General features: G+C 44.6%; 1 protein-coding gene across 11 annotated transcripts in view; it reads right to left on the bottom strand.

The window, feature by feature from the left end:
* Positions 1–14809, bottom strand: part of ccdc85ca (coiled-coil domain containing 85C, a) — a 253447-nt gene that overhangs the window by 32935 nt on the left and 205703 nt on the right. For 4 of the 11 annotated variants that reach the window (XM_069916132.1, XM_069916129.1, XM_069916133.1 and 1 more), the window contains one exon: positions 6643–6756. In XM_069916132.1, the coding sequence (XP_069772233.1) occupies positions 6643–6756 (114 nt within the window). The other 7 variants (XM_069916134.1, XM_069916136.1, XM_069916130.1 and 4 more) reach the window with 7 other exon arrangements.

Raw genomic sequence — 14809 nt, 5'->3', positions numbered from 1 at the left:
TAAATGCAAGCCATGCTTTCTTTTTGTTAACCATTGTTATTAAACGTAGGTTGAAAAGGCAGGGGCATGAAGTGAGTCACTGATTAGCTATGATCTGATTGGATGGTGGAACCAGCTCGAGAGATGAAATGGTTCCATCCTCTTTCTGCTGTTTTCCTCTTTTACAGTTTTTTAATTTTTAAAAAAAATTTCACACTATGAACCATACTGACCAGAATACACATAAACATTTCCCTCTTGAATATACACAGTGTCATTTTCTCCCCTTTTCCCCCCCTCCCTTCCCTCCCTCCTTCACCCCTCCCCTCCCCACCCACTCAACGTTCAAAATATATGACACATTAAACCCATTAAAAACAATGTCATCACATTTTTACTGTTGATGTCTCTCCCAGCCTCAAGGTTCAAGGCGAACACAGATCCCCCACGTGGCCTGGATGCCCAAGAAGCAGATCTCTATTTGTGTCAGGATAAATAATTTAAACCATGCCTTTCACCCACCAGGCAAAACCTTATTGTTAGGGGTTAAATGAGCTGATGAAACCTATAAGCACCTGTTTGCTTCCCCTCAAGCATCAGGCTTAAAGCTTTTGGTGAAATTTTCCTGGGACCACCCTTTATTTGACAGTTCACGTCTCAAAAACACAAAGACATCTCGGCATGATGCTTGAAAGGTTTTCATTGTGCAGCGTTGGGGAAATTTGATGATTGGGGTTTTGTCACTCCGTTGCTGGTTATCAAGACGGACTCGATTCTCCTCAGTTTAAAATCCCCTGACAGATTCTGTCCTAGCCCTGTCATAACAAATTGGACCCTCACATGTTACTCCGATTAAAATGTCAAGAAAGAAAGAAATCAATTTGAGCTTTCAGTAGAAATTTGCATTCCAAACTGATTTGAAGGAGAGAAATTATTCTAACATATTCTAAATTCTACTCAGGATACAAAAGAATAAGTTTGCTCGTCCATACTAATGATGCTACAATTTTGTCATCTCGACCTCTTCCAGCTATAATCCCTCCTCGATTGGATTTGCCCAGTCGCGGAATGACTTTTAGAGTTTCTCGAAAATCGTGTGCAGCGCAGCAGAAACGACAGATCGACAAAACCACAGACTCGATGAACAACTGTCACAAGGACAGGGTCGAGGGAACCAAGTATTGGAATCAGGATCTGTCGGGGTGCCAACGGTGAGCAGGGCTTATGAATGGCCTCGGGTGTTAACGACTTCCCAACCATATTGGAGGTCCAGAACTAGGAGCTCGGATTCACAGGTACGACGGACAGGAGGCTGTGTGGCTGCAGAGGCTGGGGGAGCGCAGGAGGAGAATCCCCAGACACTCGGTGTCCCTGAAGGGACTCTCCTTTGCTTCCCTTTCTCGTATTAGTGGGGGCACTAGACTAGTCGTGTATCTTTGTGTGCCTTAATAGTAAGCAAAAGTTAACTGATTTTATATACCCAACAATAAATGAAACTTGAAGAATATTTTTAAAGTCCTTTATTTGTGGAGGTGCTCCAAGTCAGGTGGTTAAAAGGCATACAGAATATTTCTTCTATTAGCTAAGGCATATAACATAAGGAGCATGAAGACTATGGTAGAACTATATGAGTAATTTGATTGCAGCTTGACAAGTGTGTTCTAATCACCTCATAGCAGGCAAGATGAGGTTGCAGTGAACAGGCACACAAGATTCACGAGTATGTTACAAGGATGAAAATTGTAGCTTTGAGGAAAAATCGGATAAATTAGTTCAAGTTCAAGTTTGATGTGTGCATCAAGGTAAACACACTACACTGCAGAATTACAGAGAGAGGGGGGGAGAGAGAGAGGGGGGGGAGAGTGAAACATGCAAGTCTGCGGCTGCTGAGTTTGCAGTAAAAACACAGAAACACAGGAGGAACTCAACAGGTCGCGTAAAAGGAGGTAAAGATATATAACAGCTTCTTTGTGTTTTTATTAGGAGGTAAAGATATATAACAGCTTCTTTGTGTTTTTATTATGGAAAGAGAGAGAGAGAGAGAGAGAGAGAGAGAGAGAGAGAGAGAGAGAGGTCAGTTAGAACAGAGCAAGGGTGCATTGTTTTACTAATTCAGGGGTCATTCATGAGTCTGATAGCAGTGAGAAAGAAACTGTCCTTCAATGTGGCGGTGCATGATGGCACCCTCCTGAATCTTCTTCCCTATGGAAGGAGGGAGAAGAGTGACTGCAGGGCAGGCTGTCCTTTAATATGTTGGTTGCTTTTTTGTGGCTATGGAACGTGCAGATGGGGTTCAGGGAGTGAAGGGAGGTTTGGGTTAGGGCCCATTAAATTGGAGTTGTTTTCCTTGGGATAGATGAGGCTGAGGGGAGACATAGCTGAACAAAATTACAAAGGGCCTCAACAGAGTAAACAACAAAGACCTATTTCCAGCAACTAAGGGGTCAAAGAACAGAGATATGAACTTAAAAGATAGAGGGGCAGATTGAGATTATTGTCAGAGTACATACATGACATCACATACAACCCTGAGATTCTTATTCCAGTGGGATAAGCAGAATTACCACTTACTGGTAGTGCGGGGAAAAAAAACTATACACAATGTATACATGTAAACAAATAAAGAAATGTACACAAACTGTGCAATACAGAGAAAATCAATAAAATGCTAAAGTAAGACTCCCTGATTGAGTTTGTTGGTGAGGAATCTGAAGGTGAAGGGGTAGCAGCTGTTCCTGAACATGGTGATGTGAGCCTTGTGGAACCTACCCCTCCATCCTGATGGTCGCACTGAGAACAGAGTGTGTGCTGGGTGATGTAGATCCTTGCTCTCTGACAGCAGTGTTCCCTATGGATCTTCTCAATGGTGAGGGGGGGGGGGGGGGGTTTCTGTGATGTTCTGGGCTGTGTCCACGACCTTCTACAGGGGTTTAAGCTCAGGGGCATTGGTGTCCCCATACCAGACTGTGATGCAGCCAGTCAGGTCCCTTTCCACCACACGTTATACCAAATCTCTGCAAACTCCTGAAGAAGTAGAGGCGCTGATGTGCCTCTATTGAGAAAAGGATTTCACCCAGTGAGTGCTTAGGGTCTGGCCTCACTGGATGACGAGGAGTTCAAAAAGAAACACTCATGATATTTAAAGATGCTTGATGTGGAATTCAATAGCTGGGTCCTATACTGCAAAAGGAAAGGGAGAACAGCTCTTACTGAGTGGCACAGACAGAAAGGTTTCCCACACAGTACAGAAGCACAAATTGCTGGAGGAAAGAATGTGTCCAAGATAATTACACCAGCTTTTAATTCAACCTGATACAGGGTCCGTGCCAGAACGAAGACTAGAGGGGGGCATGTTGGGGGGGGGGGGGTGGACACAGTGCAATGTTAATAAACTTCCCTCAGCGGTGTGGGGGAGGGGGGGCGTTAATGATGCTTGACGTGTACTAGTAATGCAGCTGGGGAGTTGCTAGCATGTGTCAAGCTAGATGCTAGTGACACTTGACGCACGCTAGTAGCACCAGAGGGGGTGGGGGCGTGTCTGACGGCGAGCGATGGCTGTATGGGAGGAGCAGCACCTCACTTGGGGGTGGGAGAAATTCCTGCAGATGCCCCCCCCCCCCAACCCCAAGCCGATTGATGTGTGTGGATACCAGAGAGATATTCTTTTCCAGTTGAACCCTACTAATGGAGCCAGGGTGAGTGATCCTTGACACAGCTTCCTGATGGGCCAACCCATGAACACAAGAGCAATTGGAGGGTGAAGGTGCTTTTCATCTTATATGGAGCTTCATTGTGAGTTTTGTAAACACACAGAAATGCTGGAGGAACTCAACCAGACTCGCAGGGTCCATACAAGGTAAAGATATATTACTGACGTTTTGTGCCTGTCCCCTTCTTCAAGGGATAAGCAAAGAACAGGAAGGTATCAGAATAAAGACTGAAGATGCCAGGGGAAGAGTCCAGAGCAACAAAAGGGGTAAATTGGATATAATAAGAGGAAAGGTGAGAATTGAATTAAGCTCTGTGAAAGGAGACAGAGGGAAAAGGGGAATGAGAGAGAGAGAGAGGGAGAGAAGGTGACAGAGCTGGGGGAAAGACGACAGGGGGAAGAAGAAAGGAAGTGGTGGTGGGGGGGGTTTAACGGAAACTGGAGAAGTTGATGTTAATGCCATCGTGTTGGAGGGTGCCCAGATGGAAGATGAGGTGGTGTTCCTCCAATTTGAGGATGGCAGTGCATGAGATCAGGGAAAGACTTGTCAGCAATGGAATGGGAAAGGGGATTGAAATGGGTGGCCACTGGGTGATCCTCGCAATTGGGGAGGATAGAACCGAAGTTCAGGAAACTCTTGAGTTTATGACACAAAGACAAATGACAAGCTCACACTTTGATCCACCTCAGCTCCATTCCTTGTGAGCCTTGTCCAGATTGCTATTGCTTCAGAGCCGATCCCAGCTGGATTTTATTACACTGCTGCCAATTACACAGAGAGAATCGCTTTTACCTCCACAAGTACCAGGCCTAAATGAACATGAACTGGCTAATTTAGACAAATTACCTTGCATTTATCATGGATTCACAGGCCCATACGTCATTATTCATCCCACTGGTGAGCCACACAGGTCATTAGTGATTAAACTGTGCCTGTGCGAGTGCAATTAGGTGTGGAATAATGCCTGACTTGATGCGATTATATATTTTTCATTGCACTCATGCGTAAAGGGCACCGCTTAATGAGCCTGACCAACAGAAGAACGATTGAAAATCTTGCCTTGAGAGCCTTGCTTCTGAAATTATCCATTTGGTTGAAGGCTTTGCGGGCGATTAATTGCTCTCACTGATTTTTCCCCTTTACTGTTCCATCAGACGCAATAATCTTTATTTATATTAGCTCTTTCTGTGACAGATGTAAGAATGAGGACAGGTCATCAATTCATATATTTTGGTCTTGTTCGCCAAATATTGGGAAGAGGTCTTTTGTACATTATCAATAATTAGTAATGTTAGCCAAGCACCCAACCTGTCAGGATGGTGTGGTAAACCACTGTATACATGTTTTGGCTGTGTTAGTACTTGTTATAGTTCGTCTGGACACGGCCCTTGCTGACTGCGCCCGTGGCTCCTCCCACAGACTCCTGAATAATGGCGTCCTGGACTGAGGAGGGAGTTGGGGAACATTCTGTTGCCTCCATTCTGTTGTTAAAAAAAGCCTGTCAGTTTCTATATCACTAGTCTTTTGATGTAATTGATGGTGCATCAGATGGTTGAACAGAGGGTAGTGAAATTGTCTTCATTTCAATGTTGTGTATTAGACTTTGCTGCTCTTATTGCAAGACAAGTTATTGTGATCAGATGGGAAGATGCTGTCCCGCCCATTCACAGTCAATTATTTCATATTTAACCATGGCTCAAATTTAAACTTTCACAAATTTTGGGGTTCTTGAATTATTTTCACAGCTTCTAATGGGAATCTTGGAGACTCTTGCGATTATGCATTTCTTCTTATTTCTACTGATTGTTTTTTTTCTATATTGCCAAGCAACTTAGCAATGATTAGCTAATTTTTCTCTTTTCCTTTTTTTTTCAATTTACTTATGAAAAATATATTTTTCTATCGCATTGAGCTTGTTTGCTCTATTACAAGTTGTATTAGTTTTATGCATCATTCCTTTATGTATGTATGTACTATTATATAAAATTCACTACAAATAGTGAAAAAGAAAGAAGATGTAATAATCTTTTTTAACACACACACACACAAATCTTTGCTGATTGTTTCGGTGGGCAAGTGTTTTTGCTTCCTCACTGATCCCATTTCAAAGTTTAACGCTCAGATTTATTGTCAGAGTCCATACATGACAACTCATACCACCCTGAGATTTTTTTTTCCTGTGGGCGAAGAGGAATTACCACTCATTGATAGTGAGAAAAACTGAACTCAAGGAGATATGAATACATGTAAACAAGTAGAGAAATGTAAACAAACTGAGCTATTTTCAAATGAATTTCATTGAGATTGTAGCATGGGAGCGGGCTGATTGGCCCAACTAATGCAAGCCCCAAAGAAGAATCCTTCTGTCAGAATTTCCAAGGTCTTTCCTCCCCACCCCCACCTGTTGACCTCTGAATGCATCTAGCCTATGGCTTCGGCACCTCAACGTGATCTATATCTTAAATGTTCTCCAGATAAAGATGCTTCTCCTTAGTTCCCCATTGGACATATTATTGTATATACAAATCGCCTGGCTAGGGACTGTTCCACATGGAGAAATATATTTCCTGGCTCTATTAAACACCTGTGTAATCTCCCCGGAACAGTTGTGATCACACACACTCTGCCATTGACATGATGACCACATGTTCTGTATCCAAGGGTTACACTGTTTAAGATATCACGTTGATCACATATTCTGTGTCACAGCATTACAGAGATATCACGGTGAGCACACTTTATAACAAAGGATTACAGAGATTACACAAAACTAAGATACCTGTACCAACAGGTTACAGTGACCACTCTGGTTGGCCTTTAGATGTATTTTGTTATCTACACCTCCTCTGGATAGATGGGCTCTTGAGGGAACACACACTGGACATTTGAATTAGGGTGTTGTATAAGGTTTTGGGAAGATTCTCAAGGCAAGACAGTGCAGTACTGTACTTACATTTTGTATAGGCTCTTGAAATGGCGGTGCTAATGGCGAAGAATGTGGAGACTCCGACTTGTGGAGTGCAGGGTAAGTCTTACGAATGGCCTTCAGATCACTGGCACTTGACTGCTAAAGAGGGAAACACAATGAATTTTATTACAGGAACAATGTTGACAAAGCTCAAAGTATCTTTACACTCAATCCAAGGACTTCTGTTGACCAGAAACTTTGGGAACTGAAATTGAAACCAGGGGTGGCAGTAAAATCACCGCAAGCATCTCTGTAATGCGCTATCAGTAACCACCAGGACTAGGCTGAGGGAACCTTGCTGGTCCAGATCCAGGTATAGGAATGGAGGGAAGGGAGAGGTGGCTCGACCTTTATGGCCCAAGACCACAGGAGAGGAGTCATAGGGTATGAGTCATCAGTGGGCGAGCCAGCTCCATATATGCAGTAGCCATAACTATATACAATGGAGGAAACATATCACCATACTCTCAGTACATGGAAGAAGCAAAGGATTTTTGTATCAGGGTAGACCCAACCTTGGCTGCACTCCCTCTCAGCATTAATCTGCTCTTTCCCTCTTTGCAGATGCGGAGAGGTGTGATGTAAAGCTCCAGTATTATCACCAGAAACAATGGGTGTTGTGGGATATAAACAATCAGCCTGCCGGTTTAGAGGCAAAAGGTTTCTTCCCACAGATGCACCAATTGTTCCTGTCCTTCTATTTCAATTCTCTTAATTTTTTTTAAATTAAGAGATACTGCATGGTTACAGGCCATGGATATAATAAGAGGAAACACAAGAATTGATTTTGGCTCTGTGAAAGGAGGCATCAGGAAAAGGGGAGAGAGAAAGCAACAAAGCTGGGGGGGGAAAGGTGACAGGGTGAAGAACAATAGGGGGGGAGGGTTAATGGAAACCAGAGAAATTATCCATTTGACCAATTAACCTACTAACCCCTCACTTCTTTGGTACATAGGAGGAAACTGGAGCTCCCAGAGGAAACCCTCGCAGACATGGGGAGAATGTACAAACTCCTTAGAGTCAGTGATGGATTCAAACCCTGGGTCACTGGCACTGTGTAATAGTATTGTGCTGACAGCTAAGTCACCTTTGTAAATGCACGTCGAACCTTTTGAATAGGTCATCTCTGACTTCAGAAGTCGTAGATTGCAGCATCTTCCAAGCCAGATAGGTGCGAGGGAGATATCTTAATGTGGAGCCTCAAGCAATTCAAGCAAAAAAGACCTGGATTCACTCAGTTTGGAACTGATTCAGTTACTTGAGCTTGCTTTGCTCCAGAATTTTGCTGTTTATTGTAGATTTCTTGGAGACCTCAAAATACATTATTTTTACCAACAATTCTCAAAGAATCACCTCATTCTTTACATCATTAAAATGGAATGTTAAGACACAAATTGAAACAAGCATGAGCAAATTTACACACACCTTCAGATGGACAGTTACACATGTACGCTCACATCAAAGTACACAATCCTTCAAAAACACATATATAGTGGAGCCCTGCTATAACGCGATAGTTTGGGTCCAAAGAATAGCATCGCAAACAAAGCGGGGTCGCGCTAAATCAGGGTTTTAATAAATCATTGTATTTTTAAAACACAAATTAATTTTTAGTAAACCAACTGTCCCTGCGGCAGCCCCAAGAATCTGGACTCGCTCTTGGCGGCATGCCTGACGCCCGAGTTCAATGTCGTTATATCTGGATTTGTTTCTCTATGAAAGGGCCTATGGCAAAAACCTAAGTACTCCACTCTTCAAGGAGGGTTGAATATTAACAAGACACTAAAGGAAAATCCCCTAGTCTTGAAAACACTGCCACACAGTTGTTTAGTTGAGAGAGCAGCATGGGCCTTGGGTTGGCATCTTATCCAGAAGACCTGTGACAACACTGCAGTGACAAGTTGAAATTTCCATGCTTGTTTCTGAAGCATTTTGACCCAAAACCTTCTGGATTCTGTGCATTGAGCCACAGCTGAAGCCAATATAAACAGGCCTCATCAGGCAGAAGGAGGCAGGAAACAGAGGATGGCTTCATTTCCCTTCATAAAATCCCCAAGGGCGGATTCAGCCGGTGAACTCCGATCTGTCTAGAGGGGACACTCAGAGGTGGAGCGAAGCTGCTCCAACTCCTTCATAAAATTAATGCAGTTGAAAGCGGCTACAAAAGGGCGGGCTGATGACGTCTTGATGATGCCCTTGGCCCGCTACCCAGGCACCACCACCCAAGGCTCCCATGGTGATTGGTGCTGGGGGTGGATCGGGGTGCCGCAGCCTAGGTGCTGCTGTTTATGGAGGGGCCGAGGGTCATCGCGTGTGTGCGTCCCACCATGGAACTCGGCCTTAGTTCCAGTAATGGTCCCGTTTTATTAAAATATGTAAAAGTATATTAAAAGTGCAGAAATTACAAAAGTGAATTGAATGCTAATTTCAAGTAAAATACTTTAAAAATGTGCTAATTGCGATGAAAAATGCTGTTTTCCAAGAATAAGTGGCACACTGGAGAATTGATTTATTTCTCCTCACATTTGGAATCACTTGTCTCTGTACAATTTGTCAGTTTTAATTTAACATGATGTTGCTGTTGAAACTTCCAGCACCATTTTGGAGTGATTCTGTGTCCCAAAGAGTTTCCAGTTGTTCTATCCCCCCACTCCCCCCCCCCCCCCCCGCCCCAACAGCAGTGTATGCCTCCACCTCTCTCCTGCTACCCAGAAATGTTCCCGTTCCCCTCGCCCCTTCACCAAGGCCGCCGAGAGAGCGGGAGTGGACATACAAGGTGAAGGGGTGTGGAGGGAGTCCGGCCCGAAAAGCTTGGAGGCCCAGCAGGGGGCAAAGAGATTCGGAGCCTGCCAAGTTGCCGAGGCCAGAGGGCGAAGGGACTTGGGTGTTGAGCTCAATGGGCTGGGATGAAGGAGGAGAGAAGCAAGCCGATGCCAAGGAGAAGGTAGTGCTGGAGGGAGAGAAGCTGAGGGGACACCAGGGAATGACCAAGGCCGAGCAGTAGCAAGAGTCGGGCCCGAGGGAGGAACAGGTGATGGGAAGCATCCTCCCGGAACTAACAGACCTGGTAAAAGCCCCCCCCCCCCCCCCCCCCGCCCGCAGCTGAGCTAATACAGAAGGACCAGGTGATGGGGAGCCCCCCGGCAGCCAAGCCAGTGCAGAGGGACCAGATGATGGGAAGCAGCCCAATGGCTGCTGAGACAGGCTGGAAGTAGGCAGACAAGGGTGCGCGCAGAGCCTGGCGGGGTAAACCTCGGGTTGCTGAGGAGTGGACATGAAGAAGCAGAGCCAGGGATCTGATGGATGAAAGAGGGGAGTGACGAGCAGGGCACGGCGTGCGGAGGGGCACCACCAGGCAGGAAACCTGGAAGAAGGGGCCTCAGGTTCTACAACGAGAACCTCTTTTTGTTTTAATGCAGGATCAATGGCCGACTTCATAACCCATAATCCCCCACACAACTGGAAATGCTCTGCATTTCCCCGGCGCTGGTACTGACAGAGCAGTTCTAGCTACATGAGGGACTATGGGTAACGAAGATGGCTCTTGCTCCCACATTGAGCCTCCGCCGTGCAAGGTGCCAAGCGCGAAGCTGCCTGATGAGACGCCAGGGTGGCCCCGGTGAGGTGCCGGAATGGCGATCCAGCAGCGATGCACCCTTGGAAGCAAGTACATTTTAAAAGGGGGGGAGGGGTGCAATTTCAGTGATTGCCATAGGCCGCTTTCCCTTCTCGGCGCATATATTTGATGTTATGGTGGCGGGTGGCACCTCTGCATCACTCGCCCTGTCTCCTTCAGCTCCGGAAGCCGGCTCCGGACTCAACTGTGCATAAAGGGTCAGGGGGATCTGCCTATTAGGTCGGCACCATAAAAGGTAAAATCGCCTTTTTTTAAAACTTGAGCCGGCTGTAATGCGGGGTTTCACCATTAAAAAGGCCTAAGGCCTAATCACAAAGCCAGACTGGATTAGGTAGATTTCTTTCCGTGACAGGTATTAAGAGAAACAAGTGTATTTTTATGATAATTTGACGGTTTTGTGGTTACCAAGTCCAGCTGATTTTTCCCCCTAAAATTTCATATTTAATTTAATTCTTCAGCTCCAAGGTGAGATTCTTGTTTTATTAAATCGTTGAGAAATATGGTTGTGCCTCCTGCAAGTTACTGAGCCCAATGATGTGGCATTCAAAGCCAATTAATTGCCTCTTAACTGCTGCCGATATTACCCAAGTTTCCAATGCTTCTGTCTCCTTTATCCCAGAACCCACACTCTACGTGGCAACAGACCTTCCAGCTGTTTTCCAGCGTAAGTGACACACAATCCATCTCACCAGTCCGCTTTAATCCCTGCAGTCAGGTTTGTGCTGCAGGGTCAGACCTTTATCCAACCCAAGACCCTCGGCGCAGCGTAAAGGGACCGTGTGCGTGTCCAGCTGTCAACCACTCTCAGACCTGGAAGAGGCTCTCCACTCTGGAGAGCTCTACTCTCTGACCTGCCACAAGCCGAATGCAGCTTAAATACTTTGCATCGAATAAACTTAGCAATTCCCAAGGCAGGTCTGGGTTGGAACTAGCATGAAGTAGCATTAAATATGTCAAAATCGGTGCCGAGCTGACACCTTTTCATGATACTTTCTCATTAATTTCCTGTTATCCTCTCTCTTTTTCAAGTGTCCTGCAGTACGGCATTGTTTAAGCAATACAAAAATATAAGGCAGTTTCCTGAACTGGCAAGATTTGTTTTAAACTCAGTAAAATGAAAATGGATCGAATGCTTTTTGAGGTCCATTACTTGAAGGATTCAGGGGATGGTGTTCCCTGTGTGGAATACTAACTGGAAATTGGAAGGTATAATCAGTTCAAATGGTTACATCGACAATATCAGTGATATTTCAAAAGAAATTTAACTAAATTACACCACCGAGTGGGGAATAATTGGGTAGCGCATTCAAAAGAAGGAGCTCATACCCCAGATGGGCTGAATGGCCTCTTTCTAAAAGATGTTATTTTCTTTTAATGATACTCTGCAACCAGAGCACCATATACACCTGAAATCCAGGCACTGTTCACCCCTTTGGCAGGGCTTTGACCTCACTCGTTTAGCAGTCCAGCAGTGGGGAACAGACTGGAGGTAAGTCATGTTGACGGGACACGGAAAGCAGCTGGGGAGTTCAATGGCATTGTGGTCATTCTAGATGCAGAAGCTCCAAATGTTAAGATAGGCAATGAAACAAGTAATCACATTCCAAAATGTAAATGGAGTAAAACCCCTGCTATCTGGAATTCAAGCAACTGGCAGCCTCAAGCAACCGGCAAAAAAAAAGGGTAAAAAAGAATACAGGTTTTAAATTGGCATACCTTGCTGTTAGTTCACACAGCAAGCAATCTCAAGCAACTGGAAATTTTGCTTATCCGGCATCTACCAATCCCCATAGGTGTCAGATCCCAGGGGTTTTACTGTATAAATATAACACCATAAAGAATTTTTTAAAACTGTAGTTTTCCTTTGTGTATACGGTATACAAATGACATCACAAATGTGCGTAGGCCTTGCACTGGATAATTCTGGATAGGTCTAGTTTGAGATATATAAAAATTCTACCTATGCATGCTAATTCTTCCTGCGATTCTTCATCTGCTCGAGATTCCTACATTTGGTACCTGTTGTGTTTCTCTAGGTCAGTTGGTGTCATTGGATTGTCTTGGTCCCTTTGAGATATACTGGAGTTTGTCAAGTATTTCACTGAGTGTATCACTGAGCAGTGATTCAGTGATGATCTATTTGTTCCATAAATAGGTACACCTTACTTGTGCAGTGAGGCAGTTCAATGGAGTCCGTCCGATAGCTTCACCGGTAAAAGCTTGTTAGCTCAATGCTCAGACCTCTCACTAACTTTTTGTCAAGCATTGATGCTTAAATTTCACCCCATAAAGTTACGTCAGTAGGGGACGATTTAACCGCTCCATTCAAGCTATCAAAAAGCAGTAAAAAACAGAAGGTGGAAATCTGAAGCTAAAAACAGAAGAAACTTCCCACACTCAGCCACGACGGCTGGCCACCTAAAATGTTTCCAGCATTTTCTGTTTCTGCTCCACCGTAGCAAACCTTTGTGCTTTCGTCAGAAGCATAACCTTCACCTCTGCAGGCATCGAGCAGCGAAGACCCTCAGCAGGTTTCTGAGAGTAAAACAATTCAACTGATCAACATCTATAGGTTTGTGTAATCTCCTTTCATGTGGGGTGAAGCCACAAAAGTACCTTCAAATTCAACATTAATTGACAGTAAGTATAGAGGAGATACCAGTCAGGGTGAAGCCTTCGACAAATGACCTCGGCTTAGATTGGCTGTTCAAATGTTTGGACTGTGAGATCAAGATTTATTTGTTGCTCTCAGATGAAGAGGGTGCAAAATAATTCTGAACATTTTGTGCAATCACACATTTTTCTTTTCAAATTTCAAGATCCTTTTACTGTCATGTCATGAAACAGAATGTAATATTACATTAAATTTCCTTTAGTCTGCCGTCTTTTCATCTGATTAATTTTATGGCTTAAACTGCGATTTATGGCAAGGTTGGGGTAGCGGTTAGTGCAACGCCTTTACAGTGTGAATGATTGGGACCGGACTGGGGTTTGAATTCCACGCTGTCTGTTAGGATTTTGTACATTCTACCTGTGTCTGTGTGGGTTTTCTCTGGGGTTGTGGGGGGGGGCCTCTGGTTTCTTCCCACCCTTCAAAAATGTACCGAGGGTGTTGGCAAATGGGGTTTAAATTGGGTGGCACAGACTTGTAGGGCTGAATTGGCCCTGTTACAGTGCTGTATAATTTGATACACAAGGTTTTACTATATCAAGGTTCAGATTCCTTTATTGTCCTGTCATAGTACAGAACATGTAATATTACATGAAATTTGCCTTCTGCCTGTCGTAAGGCCTTGTGTATGCCCTGTAATAAACCTGCAGTTGATTATCCATGCAAGGACTGTCTCACTTATGGCATATTTCAGAGAAGTTTTTCTCACCCTATGGTCTGCAGAGCCAATTGGGTTTTCTGTCACTGGTCCTTGGTGGTATGGCAAGGACAAATATTGCTGATAAATAACCCCAGTTCATACGGTATGTAACCCAAGGTTGTAAATTTGAGAATTTAATAAAGGAATGTTCTCAAAAAATTGTCCGATAGCACACTCCAGTCCACAACCTCAACACCCGGAAGAATAAGGACTTCAAGACCCCTGCCTACATACCTTTCTCAAAGTTACACATCATCCTGGCTCAGAAATATATCATTGGGTCTTCGCTGTTGGTGATTTTATCTCCTGGAACTGTGAACTTCAGGAGAAAGTCAGGGGAACACGACCTAGTCCTCATCGAGGGCATAATAGTGGAAGGAGGGGGTGGGGGGGGGGTCCCTGCATTGTGCAGGGAGGTGGGACTAGAAAGGGGTGTTTGGTTCGGTGCGGACTAGAAGGGCCTAATGGCCTGTTTCCGTGCTGTAATTGTTATGTTATGTTATGTTAACTTCAAATTCCTGTGTATCAACATCTCTGAGGATCCGACCTGCAGCCACCATGTCGACGCAATCACAAAGAAGGCCCGCCAGTGGCTATACTTCGTGAGGTGCTTGAAAAGATTCAGCATGTCACCGAAGACGCTTGAAAACTTCTACATGGAGTGCATTCTGGCTGGTTGCATCACTGCCTGGTATGGAGGCACCAACTCTCAGGACATGAAAAAAACTCCAGAGGGTTGTTAACTTGACCTGCAGCATTACAGGCACCAGCCTTCACTCCATCGAGGACATCTAAAAGAAGCAGTGTCCTAATAAAGCAGCCTCTATCCTCAAAGATCCCTACCACCCAGGCCATGCCCTCTTCACTCTGCTACCATTAAGAAAAAGGTACAGGAGCCCAAAGATGAGCACTCAAGGACAGGTTCTTCCCCTCTGCCATCAGATTCCTGAATAATCAATGAACCAAAGGCACTGCCTTAGTTTTTGTGTACTATTTTTTAAAGTTTATTGCTGCAAAAGTGGTTTACAGAAATGATTGCATTCTTTCTTCTTTGGCTTGGCTTCGCGGACGAAGATTTATGGAGGGGTACGTCCCCGTCTGCTGCAGGCTCGTTGGTGACTGATGTTGTACCATGACGCTGCTA

The sequence above is a fragment of the Narcine bancroftii genome, chromosome 2 (assembly GCF_036971445.1).
Source record: "Narcine bancroftii isolate sNarBan1 chromosome 2, sNarBan1.hap1, whole genome shotgun sequence".
Lineage (NCBI taxonomy): Eukaryota > Metazoa > Chordata > Chondrichthyes > Torpediniformes > Narcinidae > Narcine > Narcine bancroftii.
The sequence above is the reverse complement of the archived record's forward strand: the minus strand, read 5'-3'. Positions and strand labels throughout refer to the sequence as shown.